General features: G+C 43.6%; 1 protein-coding gene across 4 annotated transcripts in view; it reads left to right on the forward strand.

Moving 5' to 3' along the window:
• The window catches only part of DAB2IP (DAB2 interacting protein), a 162,956-nt gene that overhangs the window by 32,062 nt on the left and 114,394 nt on the right, over positions 1-16,500 (forward strand). For all 4 annotated transcript variants that reach the window (XM_054220320.1, XM_054220322.1, XM_054220321.1 and 1 more), the window contains exon 3: positions 12,195-12,313. In XM_054220320.1, coding sequence (XP_054076295.1) covers positions 12,195-12,313 — 119 coding nt within the window. The remainder of the gene's footprint in view (positions 1-12,194; positions 12,314-16,500) is intronic.

Below are 16,500 nucleotides of genomic sequence, written 5' to 3' on the forward strand. Positions count from 1 at the left end.
ACAACTGATGCAGCAGCTGGCTCTCACCGAGAGACAGCGTGCCGGCCATGCCTGCCTCCGGGCTCCAGACCTACTTTGAATGCAGCCTTCCTTCATAATTAGCAAGTGAGTCAAAAATAGTTAAGGAACAAGTGAACGAGACTTAAATCTGCCTGATAGAATTGAAATTTCCTGCTGGGTGACAAAATTCTGCTTTAAAGATAGTAAATCCACTGCTAATAATTAGGCAAGAAATAATCACTGCTAAGACCCAAAAATAGGATCTGCCACTTACAATGCCTGGCTTATTATTTTTCAGAAGGATAAAACAGCAATGAACTTAATTTTTGCCTCCAATTCTTGAAGGCCATTCTTTTTGCCTTCTATCTTTGGCAGGCTTTCAGTGGAGTGTCCTGGGAAACAGTTGTCAGCTGTGTGGTTTATGGCTATCTCACACCACGTTCTTCGCCACCTTAACCCAAAGATCATCCTTAGGAGCAAAGGTGGAGAAAAATAGCAGGGAGTAATCTTGCATTGGTTTTAATTTCAATTTCAGTTGATGGTTGAATACTTGGGATTTTGCCTGAAAAGGAAAAGTCGTTAGGTCCTTTTCATTTTCATTTTGCATGGAGGGGGCAGGTGGAGACCTCACGGCCGGTCGCTGGATGGAAGCGTGCCCATTTCTAGCCTTTTGTTTCTATTTTGACTAGGAGGAGACTTTGAGATTTTCAGAACTATTTTACAGATTTATAAAACCACCTGAAGTTCTTGATTTTTTTTGTGGTATAATTTCAAGTAGAAAGATTCCTTCTACCCCTAAGGATTATTGCCTGTTACAGTCCTGAGCTTTCGTAATCAAGAAGTTGTCTGATCTGTGTGTCATGAAGGACAGAAAAAATCCTGAAAGCAAGGCTGCTGTACTCCTGTGAGTGTCATAGGTGTGTTATTTTTATCCCTTGATTATAATTTTTCTCCTTTTTTTCCAAAGCTGTAAGCAGAAGGTGAATCAAATTGAAATAATAATTTTCATAACTTTTGAGGTTAGGAGAAATGAGCTTCATCTTAAGTATTTTCACAATGTCTGGAAATTAAGTTGTCTAGAAAGGTAGATAGCGAAAAATGCAAGACTGATGTATTATCTGAATTATAGTAAGTATTCACCGTACCTTTACAAAAGTTAACATTTTTGTTTGATTGCAGCTGTAATTATTGCTGAATACAAATGTTCCAATTTAAGCTTCAGAAATGTGGTGAAAGTCTTTGGAGCCAAGAGCATCTGCCTGAAACATGAGTTTCATATTTGAATGAGTAACTTTTACTGCAAAATTACACAACGAATCCCTACATTCAAACGATAATAATAATTTTTTATTCTAAACATATCATCTACCAACTGCTTTTTAAAATTTATTGGCCTAGCAGCTGGTTTTGTAGAAAATGTGTTATTAAAAGCACACAAGATTTGTCAGGGAAAATGCAGCGACTTGATGTTGATACCTTTCTGTAGACTTAGAGCTGGTCATCAATATTGTGGAAAATGGGGTTATTTCTTCCGGTATTTGCTCTGCTCTGAAGATTTCAGATGGAAGTGAGGAGGAAGACGCCTGATGACTAGATACAACATGACATCCGCATGCTGCTCCAAGGCCATAAATCAAACTAGGGAAAGCACATATAAAACACACTCATGAAACATTTTACTCTGTATCGTATAGCAAAAGTGGACTTTAAAAGAGAACATTAGTGTAAACAGATTTATGGAGATGGTTTTCTCATCTCCCCTCTGTGTTTATTGCTCCTCTTGGGGAGCTGCGGTACCTGTTTTAGCACGAGGCAATGCATTTGAATGGTTAGCCTGCTGGAATAGGAATGAAGCATTCTTGAGAAGTAATCCCGGCTTTACAGCTTATCCGTTGGATAGTCAGTGTCGCAAATCACTTAGACACCTCTACCTTCAGCTCATTTCCTCTCTGACCTGCCAAAAGAATCTATTTTGACAGTTTTTCCTACCTGCTATCCCGCCTCTACCCGTGCTCCCTCGTTTCTCCCCTTCTCCGACACGTTTCTCCCCTTCTCCAACAGTAAGCTTGTTGAAGCATGGGTCTTCCTATGGACTGTCTTTTAGAAGGCATATTCTCATTTCTGATATTGTAAAAGAATTATGTTAATCAGTTTTATATTTTTTCCTGAAATCGAAGGGCAGATTGGTTTATCCCAACTATTCATACACAGGTTATGTACCTGGTATAAATGTACCGCGCCCAATGTTCATTTACCCGCTGGAGCTGAAGTTCCACCCCACAGGAACAGTTCCAGCGTGCAGCTCTTGAAAGCTCCTGGGCTTCTTAGACCATGGCAGAAGTACCAGAGGACTGTGGATCAGGATGTCTATGGCCATATGCCTTGCGCTGAATTCCTTATCGCAGCAAGAAGGACCCTTTCCATAGTCAGATGCCGGCACCTTGTGCACAGGCTTGGAGTCTTAAGAACCTGCAGGTGTTTTCACTTGGATGCCTTCTATAAAAAGTCTGAGTGATAGAAACCATCAATCTTCGCAGAGTTTGGTTGTTTTTCATGCTTGAATGGGATCACCAAGCAGCCAAATAGACATTGCTACCATGTCTTATAAATTCTTTATTTTCACTTAAATCACAACTACATTTTAAAAGCAGGATGAATGTAATGATTCACAGCTGATATCAAGTGTTTAAGTCATTATTATGCTACAAAAAGTATTGCGAAAGTTTAAATTTATAGGAGTGTGAATAATTTTCTTTCAGGTGGGGATTATCCCTTCTGATCTAGAAGGCACTCATTCTCTCGATATCTGAGGTTTCAAAAATATTTGCCTGATTGGAATCTGTTGCTCTCTGTTGTAAAATAAATATCCTGTGTGTTCAGCGCATGGGAGACTGTAAATGTGAAACTTATTACATTTATTGAAAGTCAAATACTTAAAATTGTATCATAAACAATTGAAGTCTCTGAACTCGGAGGATTTGTTTTCAAAGTGCTGAGTCTCCTGGATTTGGAGTTTTTGTCTGAAGTCGCTTAAACTCTCATGAGTCTAAACCAACGAGGATGGTTCTTGAAAAAAATGCATACAAAATTGTTGTGGAATTTCTTAGGAGTCTAGAAATTATTTTTCTACCTATGGCCTTCTACCTTGCATTGGGTATTTGCTGAAAAGCTGGGTGTTTCCCCCAGCAATGGGTTGGATGCCAGGTCTGTAGTAGCTGTGCGTTTTGAGAAGCCGTGTCCGGAATAATTGCAGGCCTGTCTGCCGTTCCACGAGTAAGAATGGGCTTTGTTTGAATGCAAACAAGGTATTTGCACAGCTCATACGAGCTCACATGTAAGGTTTTCCAGATGCATACTGCCTGCAGGCTTCCTTTCAGAGGTCCATGATCTGAGCGGCATGAACAAGAGCGTACATCAGAAAGAAGCCAGTAAAATACTGTCTTGGAAATGAGTGGAATAGAGCATGGTACAGACGTGACAGCCCTCCTGGATTGCTCTCCGGAGCGAAGATTCAGGTGGTTTAACATGCGGGCAATTACCTGCAGTAAAACAAATTATAATAAACATCTAAGCCTTGAGTTTCTAGGAAAAAAAAAAAATCACTCTCTAAGCCTAAACCGGGGGAGCGGGCATGTTTTGGCAGTGATACTTTGAGGAGGGACATTTCATCTCTACCAGAAGGATTCTGGGCTCCCCAATACTACATGATAAAGGGAAATGGAGTCTTAACAACCCCCAGCATATTGTTAAACGTTTTTAGTATTCCCGTCTCCTTCCTGGCTGTATGAAATTCAGTCTCCAAAGCTCCAAATAAGACCAGCTCGATTTAACCATTAAGGTTAAATGACTGACTTTTCAGAAATAATAGTAAGAATTACTCTCTCCTAGAGGCCATAGTGGTTGGGATGTTCCCTCAGATTTTCCTGGATGATCCTTACTGTGCCTGAATTACTTTGTTTCTTAAAACCTTTCTTGGAGAAATGTCTGTCTTTTTACGTTACTCGATTTTACAGTAACAAGTCCCAGAATATGGATAACGTGATGGGTTTTGTTTGCCTTCTAAATGACTGCCACAATTACATTAGAAAGCAGGCTTTGTGTACAGCGTGAATCCTTTTTTTCATTTAGACGCTGCTGGGATCTTCAGGGACTATCAGAAGGCACTTTGCTTAGTCCCGAGGTTGTCAGGACATAGTTTTTCCTCTGCGGCAATTACAACCTGCCGTGGTGGTTGCCAGCACTTGGTTTCGACTTCTCTTCAGCAGTGACAGCTTTGTTCTTGGGGACTAAAGAGGCTGAAGAACCTAATTTGAGCACAGTTCTCTAAGGAGAGAGAACAGGGGAAAGCTCAGAGTCTGTTCCTGCATTCCAAGGAGAAATGGAGCCCTGGGATGGCCACAGCAAGCCCGGTTCCAGAGGCTGGAAAACAGGTGTTAGCTGGGCTGCCTTCTGTTCACCCCTGTGACGCCGGCGCTGTCCGGGAGCGGCTCTGCTTCCGCCAGGATTCTTCTTGCTAAGGAACAGACAAAGAAGTTTTGTGAACGGTTTGTCCTCTGGAATGATTGACTCCGTTGTGCCAGTTAACTAAGAAAACTGTTTCACCCCATTGAAATTCTTCCCCAGGTGGCATCCTTGCTTGGCTTCACCTAGGCAGTTTTTTTTCTAGTCGCTCCTCTCCTTGGGTAAATAACTGTTTTTGTTCTTCAAGGTTACTTGCATTCTACCTGTATCTCTGTTTCTGCATCATTCATCCCTGATTGCTCAATTACCCTTCTCCTACCTTCCTAAGGAATATTTATCTGTCTTGTTCGGGTATGAAATGTTGACAGTATGATAATTACGGAACTGTGAACAAATAATCCAGAGTAGTGTGGTTTTGTTTTAATAGGAGAACAAAAGAATCCAAATTGCAGAATTGGGTGATCCCTGAATAACAATGGCTGTTGAATTGCAGTTGTTTTCTAGACTCTTCCTGGCAGTTGCATTCTTTCCTTCAGACCCTATTAACGTCCCGCCTGTTCCATGTGCATGTTACACGCGATCATCAGCGCTGGCTGGAGCGCGCAGAGAATTCCCGAGTTTTCTGTTACTTTACCGTAAGGCCTTGGCTTGCCTGAAGTTCTTTGGTAGTTCTCTTGGTCAGGGCCTGAGGGTGTGCGCTGGCTGAGCGTGGCTATTTCCAAGGCTGGGAGAGGAGTCTTTCCTTGGCAGAAAAAGAGCAGAAAAGGAACAGAGTGAAATTCTGCAAAGAAACATTTAGCTGACTATCAGGAAAAGTGTCCTGAGAGATACGCGGCACTGAGAGCTGCCACTCTGTGTAATTCTCTCTCCAAGGCAGTGGGAGAAGACCCTGTGACCAAGACATTTTCAACAAGATAGGTAAAATCTTTACAAAAATAGAGCATAAGCAGCAATTCTTTATTGGCTATAGGTGGAAAAAGGATGAGATGTTATGTGTTGAAGCTGTTGCTTCTTCTATCTGTGATTTGCTGATACTCGCATGTATTAGATTTGTCATATTCATAATTAACCCTCAGTGCCTCTCATTTGACGTAATTCCAGTTTTCATGACCTAGACAGACCCACACTGTCCCTCTGGTGACCTGTGGGACTTCAGTGCATCTTCATCTGATTTTCCAAATGGACTGAACTGAGCGTTTCCAATGACACTGCAAATTTGATTAATCTTTTGCCATAGAAGGGCAGTGTTGCTAAGCAGCACTTACCAACACGAGCTGTTTCTCACATTCCGGGGCTGCTTTATGGCCTGGCTCACAGACATACCCTCTCGTGCACTTAAGTACTGTGTCTCCGTGTTTATTCTCTATCTCTGGATGCCAGAGCGCAAGTCTGACCACCGTGTGTGGAGCGGTAGGATTTGAGTTTTTCTTGCCGTCTATCACTGGGCACGCGATGTTTTTGCGGCTATTTTTCCATTCTTTTGCGTTTTATCCTAATTCCAAGACACTCGCGTCTCAGAGGGGCTTTCCTTATCCCTATAGAATAATGTTTTAAGGTAACATCAGTCAGAGCAAGTCGGTGGCTCACGGGTGGATGTTACTTGCTCTTACTCTCAGATGTAAGAGTTCCTTACTTCACCTCATCTGTGTGGTTCTTTAGGGTCACAGAGGGTGACTGGGAAGGGTCCTGAGAATTATGAAATAAAATTGAGAAAGAGAAACTGAAGGACTTTTCACCCATTTGAACAAAGCCGTGCGTTCGGCCTCCTTTAAACAGAAGGCCTTGGAACACGTTGATCTATGCGTGCATTTCTAGGTCCAGAGGTAATAAACTGTTTTGGTTTTCCTTTTAAGTTCACCTCTCTCGTGCTCTGCAGAGGTTTGTAAGCTATTGCTCTCCTCTGCCCTTTCCCTGGGCTGGCGTATTAGGCAAGTCTCACCGATTGGAGCAAGCTGGGTTTTGTCATGAAAACAGAATTTGAGTTTGTTGATTGATAAACCTGCAAGAATGTGACTTCCCGAGGTTAACTCCACGAGAATTCCCATAAGTTTAGGGATGTCTTCAACTTCAGATGACACTCTGGCTGACAGTCTCCTGCCTACCGTACGCCCAAGTTCAAAACGGATCCTGTGCAAGCATCGTATACGCTAGAAACCCACCTTTCGGGGAAGGGGCTCCGTAGGGGCCGTGTGTTCGGTCACCTCGCGAATAGAGCCCTTTATCACATCTGACAGGAGGAGAACCAGGTGACAGGAAAGCAACTTATAACTTACAAGTTCAAATCAAAAGAGCTGACAGTAATAAATTATATATGAAGTGTTTGAAAGGATACATATACTTACAGGCACATGCCTCTATACACTGAACAAATAAAAAATATTTGATCCGTAAAGGTCAGTGCTGTATATGAAATTCCCTTCCTTTCTTGTATCGATGCCAGGAGACCACTCGGTGGATTGCTTCTGTTCCTGGGCTTCCGAGAGACACATTAGACGCCTAAACTCACCCTCAGTGGTTTGTTTCGTCTGTGCACTTCGTATTGTAGTTTAATGCAGTCCCGTTCCACAAAGAGAATAATAGAGATATGCAGCTGTATGTGATGTCTTCACCTGGTAACAAACAGTATCAAATGCTGCCCAAAAAAAGGTTTCTATTTCATTTTGAAAGCTAAGGCAAACATTGGTAATTGTAGAAACAGGTAAACTCACTTTTTATACATTTATGGCTATAATAGTGTGCTTAGTATTGGCAAGGCTCTACTTAGTTCACAAATACAACTATTAATTATCCATTCAGTTGAGCCTCAGTAAAAGGGTGTTTCCACATACCATGGAAAAGCAGTATAGGTGCTGTGCAAGAGCAGGGGAAAAAAGCTGATTCCAGAATTAAAGAAGTTTAATATAAAAAAATAAACTAAGATTCTAAAGCCCAGAATAAGGACAGGTCTGGTAGAAAAGGTTTACTCCCAATTTTATACCTATAAACTTATCCCTGATATACTAGAAAAAATGGACACTCAATAGGAAATACTGCATTACGCATTTATACTCGTAGCAAGAACTTATTTATGGCAGTTTCATTATTATGAGTAGTGAAAAAAATTCTGACGTCCTCTCAAGTCCTCTGTAGTTGAGATTTGCTTGAACTGAAATGAAGAGAGATGGAAGAACTATAAAAATAGCCCCATCTGTTCACTAGTTCCTGTGATATGCCTTTGCAGTGTTTATTCTGCGGGGTCTTTGGAGAACAGCACAACCCGGGACTTCTGTCTCTGTCTTCAGTGTTCCTGTTGGACCGGTGCTCTCCCAGTGCCCGTGGTTCGAGCCCTCGCCACGCTCCTCACTTTGCCCCACGGGGGTTTGCCCGGCCCCGCTCCCGTTTCCCGCTGCCAGGACTCTCCCAAAGCAAGCTGCTCTTGGTGCATCCAGCTTGTTTTATTGATATATTATTTTTAAGTTTTATACATATTGTGTTTCCATGGTGCTGAGTTTTACCTTTAAAACTTTATCATGTGGTTTCACTGCAAATGAACATTAATGGTGTGGGAGTCAGTTCCAGACTTGCATCGTTACTTTATGTTTAATAAAACAGGAGCTCAAGATTTTTCTGTCTTTAATCGTCTGCTCAGTTTCGTACCCCTCCCTTTTTCTCTCTTCTTTCCAGTTTTCTTACTGTTGGCTGGGGCTGTGTGGAGGTACACAGTTCCTGCCTCTCAAACCGTTCTGATGGGTTTGCGCATATGCCTGTAAAGCATTATAATATTAAAAATATCCAAACATTATAAAATAATACAAGGTTATTTCCAGGTTCTAGAGTAATTGGAAATGCCAAAATCGATCAGCAGGAAAAATTAAGATGAGAGCCCCCCCTTCCTCCGTCTGCAGCAAGGTGATGGCATCAGATCTTGCCTCTGTCCAAATATGTAAGAAAAACCAGCCCAAATCTCAGCAGACTTAATTGTCCTGTTTTGAATTGTGCCCGTCCTGTTTTAGCGTGAGTACAGTGGTTGCGATTAAGCCATTCCTCAAAAGGATTTGTTTGGGGTTTTTTTCTGGCTCCGTTCTTTGTGTCTTATTATAACTTCAGTCAGCTCTTCTGATTAGAGCAATTGTATTCCGGACTTGGGGATGTCAGAGTCAAAACTGCAGAAACAAGACAAGACAAGCAAGGCCCTTGCACTTTAAAAAGTTAAATCCCTGCACAGTGTGAGCTCTGTATGTCTTTTTCTGGCTTGGCTAGTTGCGTTGTGTGCCACACGCCGCTGTGGGCTTTGATGGATGGCAAATTTCCATACAACTGTGCAGGCTGGGACGGCACTGTGTTCTTGACCAGAATGGTTGTCTCTACTCTAAAGACCCTAAAATATCCCCTCTTGCTCAGAAGAAGTTAGGCTGAGCAAGGGATGAATTTACATAGCTAATACCTCTGCTTACATTTTAAAGGGTATTTCAAGATTTACTTTATGTCCAATGCCTAAAAGGAAGTTAATATTAGCCTAAGTTTTGCTTCATTGTATTCCAGCAGAACTTGAAAAGTCATTTGGGCTACACAAAGACAAATCTGGACTACAGGCAGCAGAAGGGTTATTCTCATTTGTGCAAATTTTGCACCAGTTCTGGCTGAGCTGACGCACCTCCCCCTCGCCATGCGACGCAGCGGAGCGTCCCGTTGTGCGGACGACGCGGCCCCGCGGATCCTGGCCAATGGCTCCCAGGGAGCCCCTGCCCGCAGGGCCACGGCTCGGCCCCGGGCTGAGCTCAGGATCAAGCGAGGACCCGCGGCACCGCAGGTTGGGGCATCTCACGGCTTTCTGCTGTGGCACATGCTGAAGGGATTCTTGGGCTCTGCACATTTCTATTTATTGTCACTTCATACAGTCTATTAACTTCTGAATGAAACCTTCCTAAGTTAGTAGTTTAATCTTTTCTAAGATATTTATACTGGTGGTAAATGCTGCCCACACATAGGAAGACACAATTCTGCCCTAGACAGCTCTCAATATAAAACTTAAAAGCATCTAAAGAACATGTAATATAAAGGGCAATACTTTAATTACTAGAACTTACAAGAATGCAGCAAGGCTAGATCACTAAGCAATGTTCATAGGGTAGGATTAGCCTCATTTGTCTGGAGATCAGAATCAAATGTTGTTTAAAGTCGAAAACGAAGAAGAAATGGATGATGTTCTTATGATCTCACCAGGAAAGCATGGCGGTCACACCCCAGGTTGGATTCTCGCTCTCTCTCTCATATTTATGGAAACCAACTCTCTCTTTTTTCCTTACCCCATCTAAAAATTACAGAAGGTAGTAATTCACACATTAGACTTTCTGATCTCTGGCATGCAGCATGGAGGTGCAAAGTATTGCTATAGCAGCATAATTTATCAGCATTAAAATCTCTGACATATCATTCTCCCAAGGAAGCTAGCAATGAAAACTGAAAATGGCACAGTGTGATCTCCTTCTGGTAGCAATGAATGTAAAAACAATGGGAAACAGAAGGAAAGTAATGTCTTACTGCAACCCTAAATTCTCATTTCCAAATCCTGCACAAATCATCTCACAGTTGTCGAGATGTGAAATACAAGGTAGTGAAAAAAAGCTGTGCCCATTTGCCACAGAAAGTATTTGGTTTTTTCCCTTATCAATTCCCTGTCCAGAGTTCAAAGCAATTCCTGGATTTGAAGAAGTGGCTTGATAATACGATGGCATATTTGTGGCGAGGCTGGCAGCGATAAAGGAAGTCCAGTCTCTTGCTTCTGGGCAAAAACTGCTCACCAGTGACGTTTGGGGACATACCGCGGGATTGGCCAGCTGCATATTTTTCATCTTTTCCTTCACAGCAAATATTGGCTACTCTCCATAGCAGGCAACCAGTGGGCTGATGTAGGCAGAAGAACAGGAGCGTGAAGAGCTGATAGCACAAGTACGAGGCTGATATCGTGTTGATATCATGAGTATGGGGCTGGCCGAGGTCTGAGTACCGAGGGAAATATCTTAGCAATGTTCTAGATAATGCAAATCCTCAAGTGTGCTGGTCCATAGTCATGTTTCTCTATACTATAAAAAATTCTCTAAAGGTATTTCTCACGGGCACAACCCTTTTGAAAAGGCCTTTGTTATCTTATGTGTTGGCTTTGTGTAAGATGGCAAAGCATATAACCTGGTGGCCTGTGTTACAGACATCGTCCTATTTCAATCATACAGATAGCTCCTGGAGAAATATCCAGTTCACATGAATGCATGTTACATACCTCATTTGGAAGTAAAGTGGCACTTAATAAATGTGAGACACCTTTGGTTATCTAGATGTTTCGAATTCTTGGTGCACTCACAAACAGGAAAGTCACTTCCATACCAAGAGCAGCACAGACTGCCCCGGGAAATTTTGCAACCCGAGAAAGACATAACGTGACCCGGGAATATCCGAGGTGGGGAAGGAGTGTTTCAATAGCAGGAACAAATGACAGGCTACATGTAAGTTAGACTGTGATTATCTTCCTGCAAGACACATAAAGGGTATTAATTTATAAAAGGGAGCTGCTAAGGGCTACGTGACCTATATCCGTTCCTTAAGGTTGACTGGAGAAATGACTGCGACTCATGCCGGAGAGCTCTCTGGGTACGTCCGGGATGCTGGCATAGTAGCGGTGGAAACCATACCCGTTCTCGCATTTCTGTCCTTACGCGTGTCAAAATCTGTGCTTGATCCAGCGGATATCTTACCCCATTCCCGGGAGTGCAGAGCCTCAGGTTGTGCAGGGATTCGCCAAGTCGTTTAGTTCATTTATCTCTTTGGTGTGACAGTGCGTAAAAGGAACGCTTCTTTAGGCTTTACCCCAAAATCCCGATTTCTCTTTAAAATGCTCCTCCACTTTCTCCGCCTAATGTGCTTGACCCACTAAGACTATTCTCATATGCTGTAAATGCCGGACACCACAGTAGTATTATACTTTTATTGCCTTATTTAGCCAAGAGATTAAATGTAATGTTCAGATTATGTAGAACATTAACTCCTAACAATAAGCAAATAACGCATTAGAAGCTTTGCTATTAAAACGTTTAGTGCTGGCTTTGCTGTGGAGCACTACGGGAGCCGTGACTTATGTTCTGTGAGGGAGGAGGCAGGTGGAGGAGAAGGCGCCCTCCGTTCAGTGCCAGGGGCTCGCTCTTCTGTAAAGGTAGTGCCTGGAGCTGCCGCGTCCACGTGCCGTGTCTGGGAATGCTTTGAAGGGTATTTTTACATGTAGCTAAAACACCTGAGTCCAATTCTGCCAGCCATGGCTGAAAATCTGGGGGGTTTCGACCAGGTAATGAAGTTCTCGCCTGTCTCCTGGTGGCTGGGGAGCAGGTGTTGTCGTGGACCAGCGCCGGTGAGCTGTGGCTACCAGGCTGGGCCAGCCAGAGCCCCGCGCCGCAGCCTCTCCTGGCGTCAGGAGTTGCAATGTGCTAGTCTTGTCTTTCAGACAGTATTTTTATGTGAGCTGATGGTTGCCAGGGTAACGGAGGCTTCGGGGAGTCTCGCGCCGACGCAGCGTTGGGAGCAGATGTTGGCTGGGAGCTGGGGAGCCGGGCGGGCGGCGAGGAGCGGCGCTGCCAGCAGCCGGCACCACGGCAGCCGGAGAGGACAATTTGCCTGGCTGCACTGGCTGCGAGAGAGCAGGTTCAGGGCTCGCTCGCTCGTTCTCCCGTTTTTTTGTTGTAATTTAGTATTCTTGTCTCACCCCACAGGGGTTCCTCAGCCGTCGGCTTAAAGGCTCCATCAAAAGGACAAAGAGCCAACCGAAGCTCGACAGGAACAGCAGCTTCCGGCACATTTTACCTGGCTTCAGGAGTGTGGACAATGAAAGGTAAGGGGACGCTTCCCGGAGGGTGGGGAGGAGGGCGCGTGAGACAGAATGAGGATATTGATTTTTCCAGGTCTTGTTGTTAATGTCTTCGCTTATCTTACTGAGAGCAAGGGCCACATCTGTGACAGAAGTAGACTTGCTTAATTGCAAGAGAGGTAATTTTAATTTGCTGGCGAGTACACAGTGCAAGCCCTCCCTTTTTAGGTTAAATAACATGTACAGAGAAGCCTGACTGCTCTGCTTTCTTTTCCCCAATAAATCCTAAGTTGATGCACCAGCATATAAATAGCACATAGATGCAGCAGCCAAAGCCGACTGATGCGGGCGAGGGAGGGAGGGGAGGGATGCTCACTCGCTGGACTACATTGAAAATTGCTGGGTTACACGTCGTATGAACAATAACATAGAACAATAACAACCATAATGTCCCCAAATCCATCTCTCCCCCTGCCACACATGTACATCTTCAGCGGAGCCATTGACTGCTGTCATTATACTGAGCTGGATTCTCGGCATGTGGCCGAAGCTGCTTTTTCTGTCTGAGCCATGACAGGATCTTTCAGTCCAGGAGGGATGCGCTGCAGGGGATGAGCAGATGGGTCAGACGAAGCATTTGACGTGGGGTGGCCGGTATTGGAGCAAATTGCAAGTAAAATAAAGGAGAAATGAGACTTTGATTTTATTCCTCAGCTCAGTTAGAAAGTATAGTAGCTCTTTGGTGGATTTGTATGTGTTTATGTATATGTAGATTTATGCCAGTGAGCGCGTGAGACAGACACACATTGTAAGTAAATTTATGTGTAAAATCACATGCAGATCAAGGTCATGGTTGGGTAAGACGGACTCCATTACCAGCCACAGAAACAAACTAGTGGTTTGCTTCCAAAAGGAAGATCTTTCAACCCTATATGAGTCATTTTGGGGAATGACACAGGATTGAAGTGCCAAGAACAGTCTATGTCTGAAAAATATGCCAAATTGGACATAGACTCAAGTAACCATTTTATAGCAGTGGTATTTTAAAATACCAAGACAGTACTTTAGCATCCATTGAGTAAATGCTTCACTTTTAAAAGCAATGGCAACTTTTACTTTGTTTTAGCTATACTTATTCATTGGAGGGGCCATGAATTGCTGAAGCTCGCGAATGGCAATTGTCAATCTGGATTTTTCCTTACCTGACCTATTACAGCCCCCTGAGCTTTTTCCTTCTGCATTCTGCAAATAAAAGGACCGGTGCAGAGTAATATTTCAGGGGTTACTATCTGGGAAGACAGAGCGGATTCGATTCCCGTGCTGCAGTTTTCACAAACGCTCGAAGTAGGGCACTGTGTTCCATATGGAAGACGAGCGAGCGTAGCTGGGAATCTGCCTACGGTGCTGCTGCCTCCCTCAAACAGCAGCCAAATTAGACAATGTTTTCTTTCTACCTAGATGAGTTTTGTTTCTCTCTGTGAACTGGCAGTTAGGACACGGGAATTAACTGTTTCGGCCAGCCCTGCAGCCAAAGTCATTTTCCCAAATTAAGCCTTGTAATTTTCCTGCCCTCCCAGCACGAGCCCCCGGCGCTCGCTGGGCAGTGTCCTCTCCCACGGAGCCAGGGCTGCCGCAACTTTTCTTTACAGAGATTCAGTGCGTGGCTGTAGTGCGTTTTCAGTGCAGAGCTGAAAGGGTGGGTTAGAGCAGAGGTAGCGTTCGGCAGCCTTGAATAAAACCCAGGGATTTTCTTACATGAGTATTTTAGAAACTGAAAATGAAAGGCTTCCATTAGGCAGGTATCACTGGTCAGTACAGTTCATCTGTGATATACAGCCATGCCCTGATCTGGGGACACTGCCTGACGGTAGGTAGCTTTTGACAGCAGGCTTTTAGTCCCCTGCCTTTCGTAGTGGTGTCAGATCTATAACGTAAGCAAGTCTCCTTCTGCAGAAGATCCTGGCCTTGGGTACTGTTGCTCTCAGGGAGGTGAAAGAAAAGCAGCAGCTGGGCTTCTCCGTCATGCATCAAGGTTTTGGGTACGGAAGATAATTTTATCTTCGTGAACATTCCCGTCCACGTCTGCTATAATGCACAATGCACTCACTTCTGTATATTGAAGGGGCTGGAGCCCTTTAGATCACTCTTGTTCATTTTCTGCTGTGCTTCCCTGTCTTTCTGTAATCCAAGAACTGCTTCAAAGAAGCATCTGGTATTGGAATATTTGCTTCTTAAATATTTGATTCTTGACTCCATCTTGTATCCAAGCTGATTGTTCGTGAACTGCTCCTTTGCTCATGGAAGTAACCGTTATAACAGTGTTCTGGAGTTTTGTAGAATTTTTGCGGGAGATGCCATAGCAAAAATGAATAGTGCAATAAATGCAGTCAAAACACTCAAGGTTGAAATACTGAGCTATAGCGGATCGTAAATGATTCTGTTACTTGGCTTCTGTGTATCTAAATTGGTACTGTGTCATGCCTCTTAGTTTCTTTATTTTTCCTTTCCTTGCGTGCCCTGTTGATCCTGCTGCGCACAGCAGGCGCGTGTGAACGTATGAGCTGTGCACATACATGTACAGACAGCTGACTAGGTGGACGTGGTGTGGATGGAGAGCAGAGAAGAGAATATAAACAAGCATATCTATGCTTTTTATCCTGTTTGGTTAATGCATGCATTTAAATATATCAAGCAAATTTAAAATGGAAAATTATTATCTCTTACAATAGTGAGAAATTTGTACAGCATGAGTTTTATAACCAAGGAAAACAAGGAAATAGCATTAAACATTGGGAAAGTCACAGAATGTCTCACTGGCACCAGTTCAGAATGGCCTTGTGAGTTCTGTGCTGGTAGAGTCTGGTTTCCACACCTTGCGTTGGCGCAAGGAGAACAGCCGGGTTTCCAGTGGAGTCTCCTACAAAGCGCAGTTCCAGCATCCTGGGGAGTTGCCAATGGCTCTGAAATGGGGGGGACACTCTTTGCTGAGTTGACGTGGCATCCCCCAGGGGCCATGTCCATCGCCAGGCAGCTGCCTGCAGTTCTGCCGTGGCCTGGGCGTGTACGTTCACAGCAACTGTGAAAACTTAGAGAATTCTGGTTTAGTAAAACCTTGGCCAACCATTTTTTCTCTGTAGAGAACATCTAAGGAATTGCTCAAAGTGGTGCGTTAGAAAAATATGCTGAATATAGTCAAGCAGAGCTTACGTTTGTAGAAGAAACATGGTTGTTTCTTATAGTTTTGGATTTTACAGTGACTGAGAAGAGACCTTTTGTTTGAAAAAAGTGGAATAAGTAGCTTACTGTGGGGTTCACACCGGAGTAGTTGGCCAAATTTTGCTAGTCTTTTGCATGCTGATTTTTTTCTAGGAGTCCTGTTACAGCAACAGTAATAAAATTATTGATTGTGAATAAGAGAAGCAAAATCAGACCAAGCATAACTGGTATTCTGTATGAGAGGTGCATCAATCTAGAACTATCAGTTTCTAGAAATGTGAGATTTAAAGGACGATTGCGGAATGAGTGCTCCTTTCAGTTTGCTGGCTGGCCAGATTGCTTGTTAGAGCTAAAAAGGGTTCCGTTAAAGTGGCTTTTTGCTAACAATGTCTCCTGCATCCTCATTTATTACAGCAGCTAACAAAGTTCTCATCGTGGAGCGCTGAAGGTTTGTCTTTGTAGCAACTTCTCTGGAATCAGCCACAAATCAAGCGTTTGGCAGATGGGTTTTTCTTGACTGGACCCACATTTCTCCTACAAAATTAGTGATGGAGAACGTTTCCGGGTTGGACTTTGGGCACAGGGAGCAGAGCCAGAGAACCGCGAGAAGGTTATTCTGCAGTTGTTAATGGCTGTTGTTAGTGCATTTCTGATTGTTTTCTTGTTGTAGTGACCTTTTCGGTCACTGCTGTCACTTTGTTACAGTAATAGTTTAAAAATAATTTCTGACAGTTCTTCAGGAATTTAGAAAGTCGGTTTATATGGGGGTTGTTTGTGGTTTTTTTTTTAAATCCAAATACATGAACTTGGTCCCATCTCTTCTGAAACTGGCAACGGCTGCCGTGACTTTACAGTGGCACTGAGAGGGCGGGGACACGGTATCACTTCATGGGACAAACGCCTTCAGACTTTCTTGATTTGGTGGAAGATGGGTGCTCTGTGTAACTCCCTGTTCTGATCTAATCCCCAAGTTGATCATTCCAAGGGACGCCTTT

Source organism: Rissa tridactyla, chromosome 14, assembly GCF_028500815.1.
Source record: "Rissa tridactyla isolate bRisTri1 chromosome 14, bRisTri1.patW.cur.20221130, whole genome shotgun sequence".
Taxonomy (NCBI): Eukaryota; Metazoa; Chordata; class Aves; order Charadriiformes; family Laridae; genus Rissa; species Rissa tridactyla.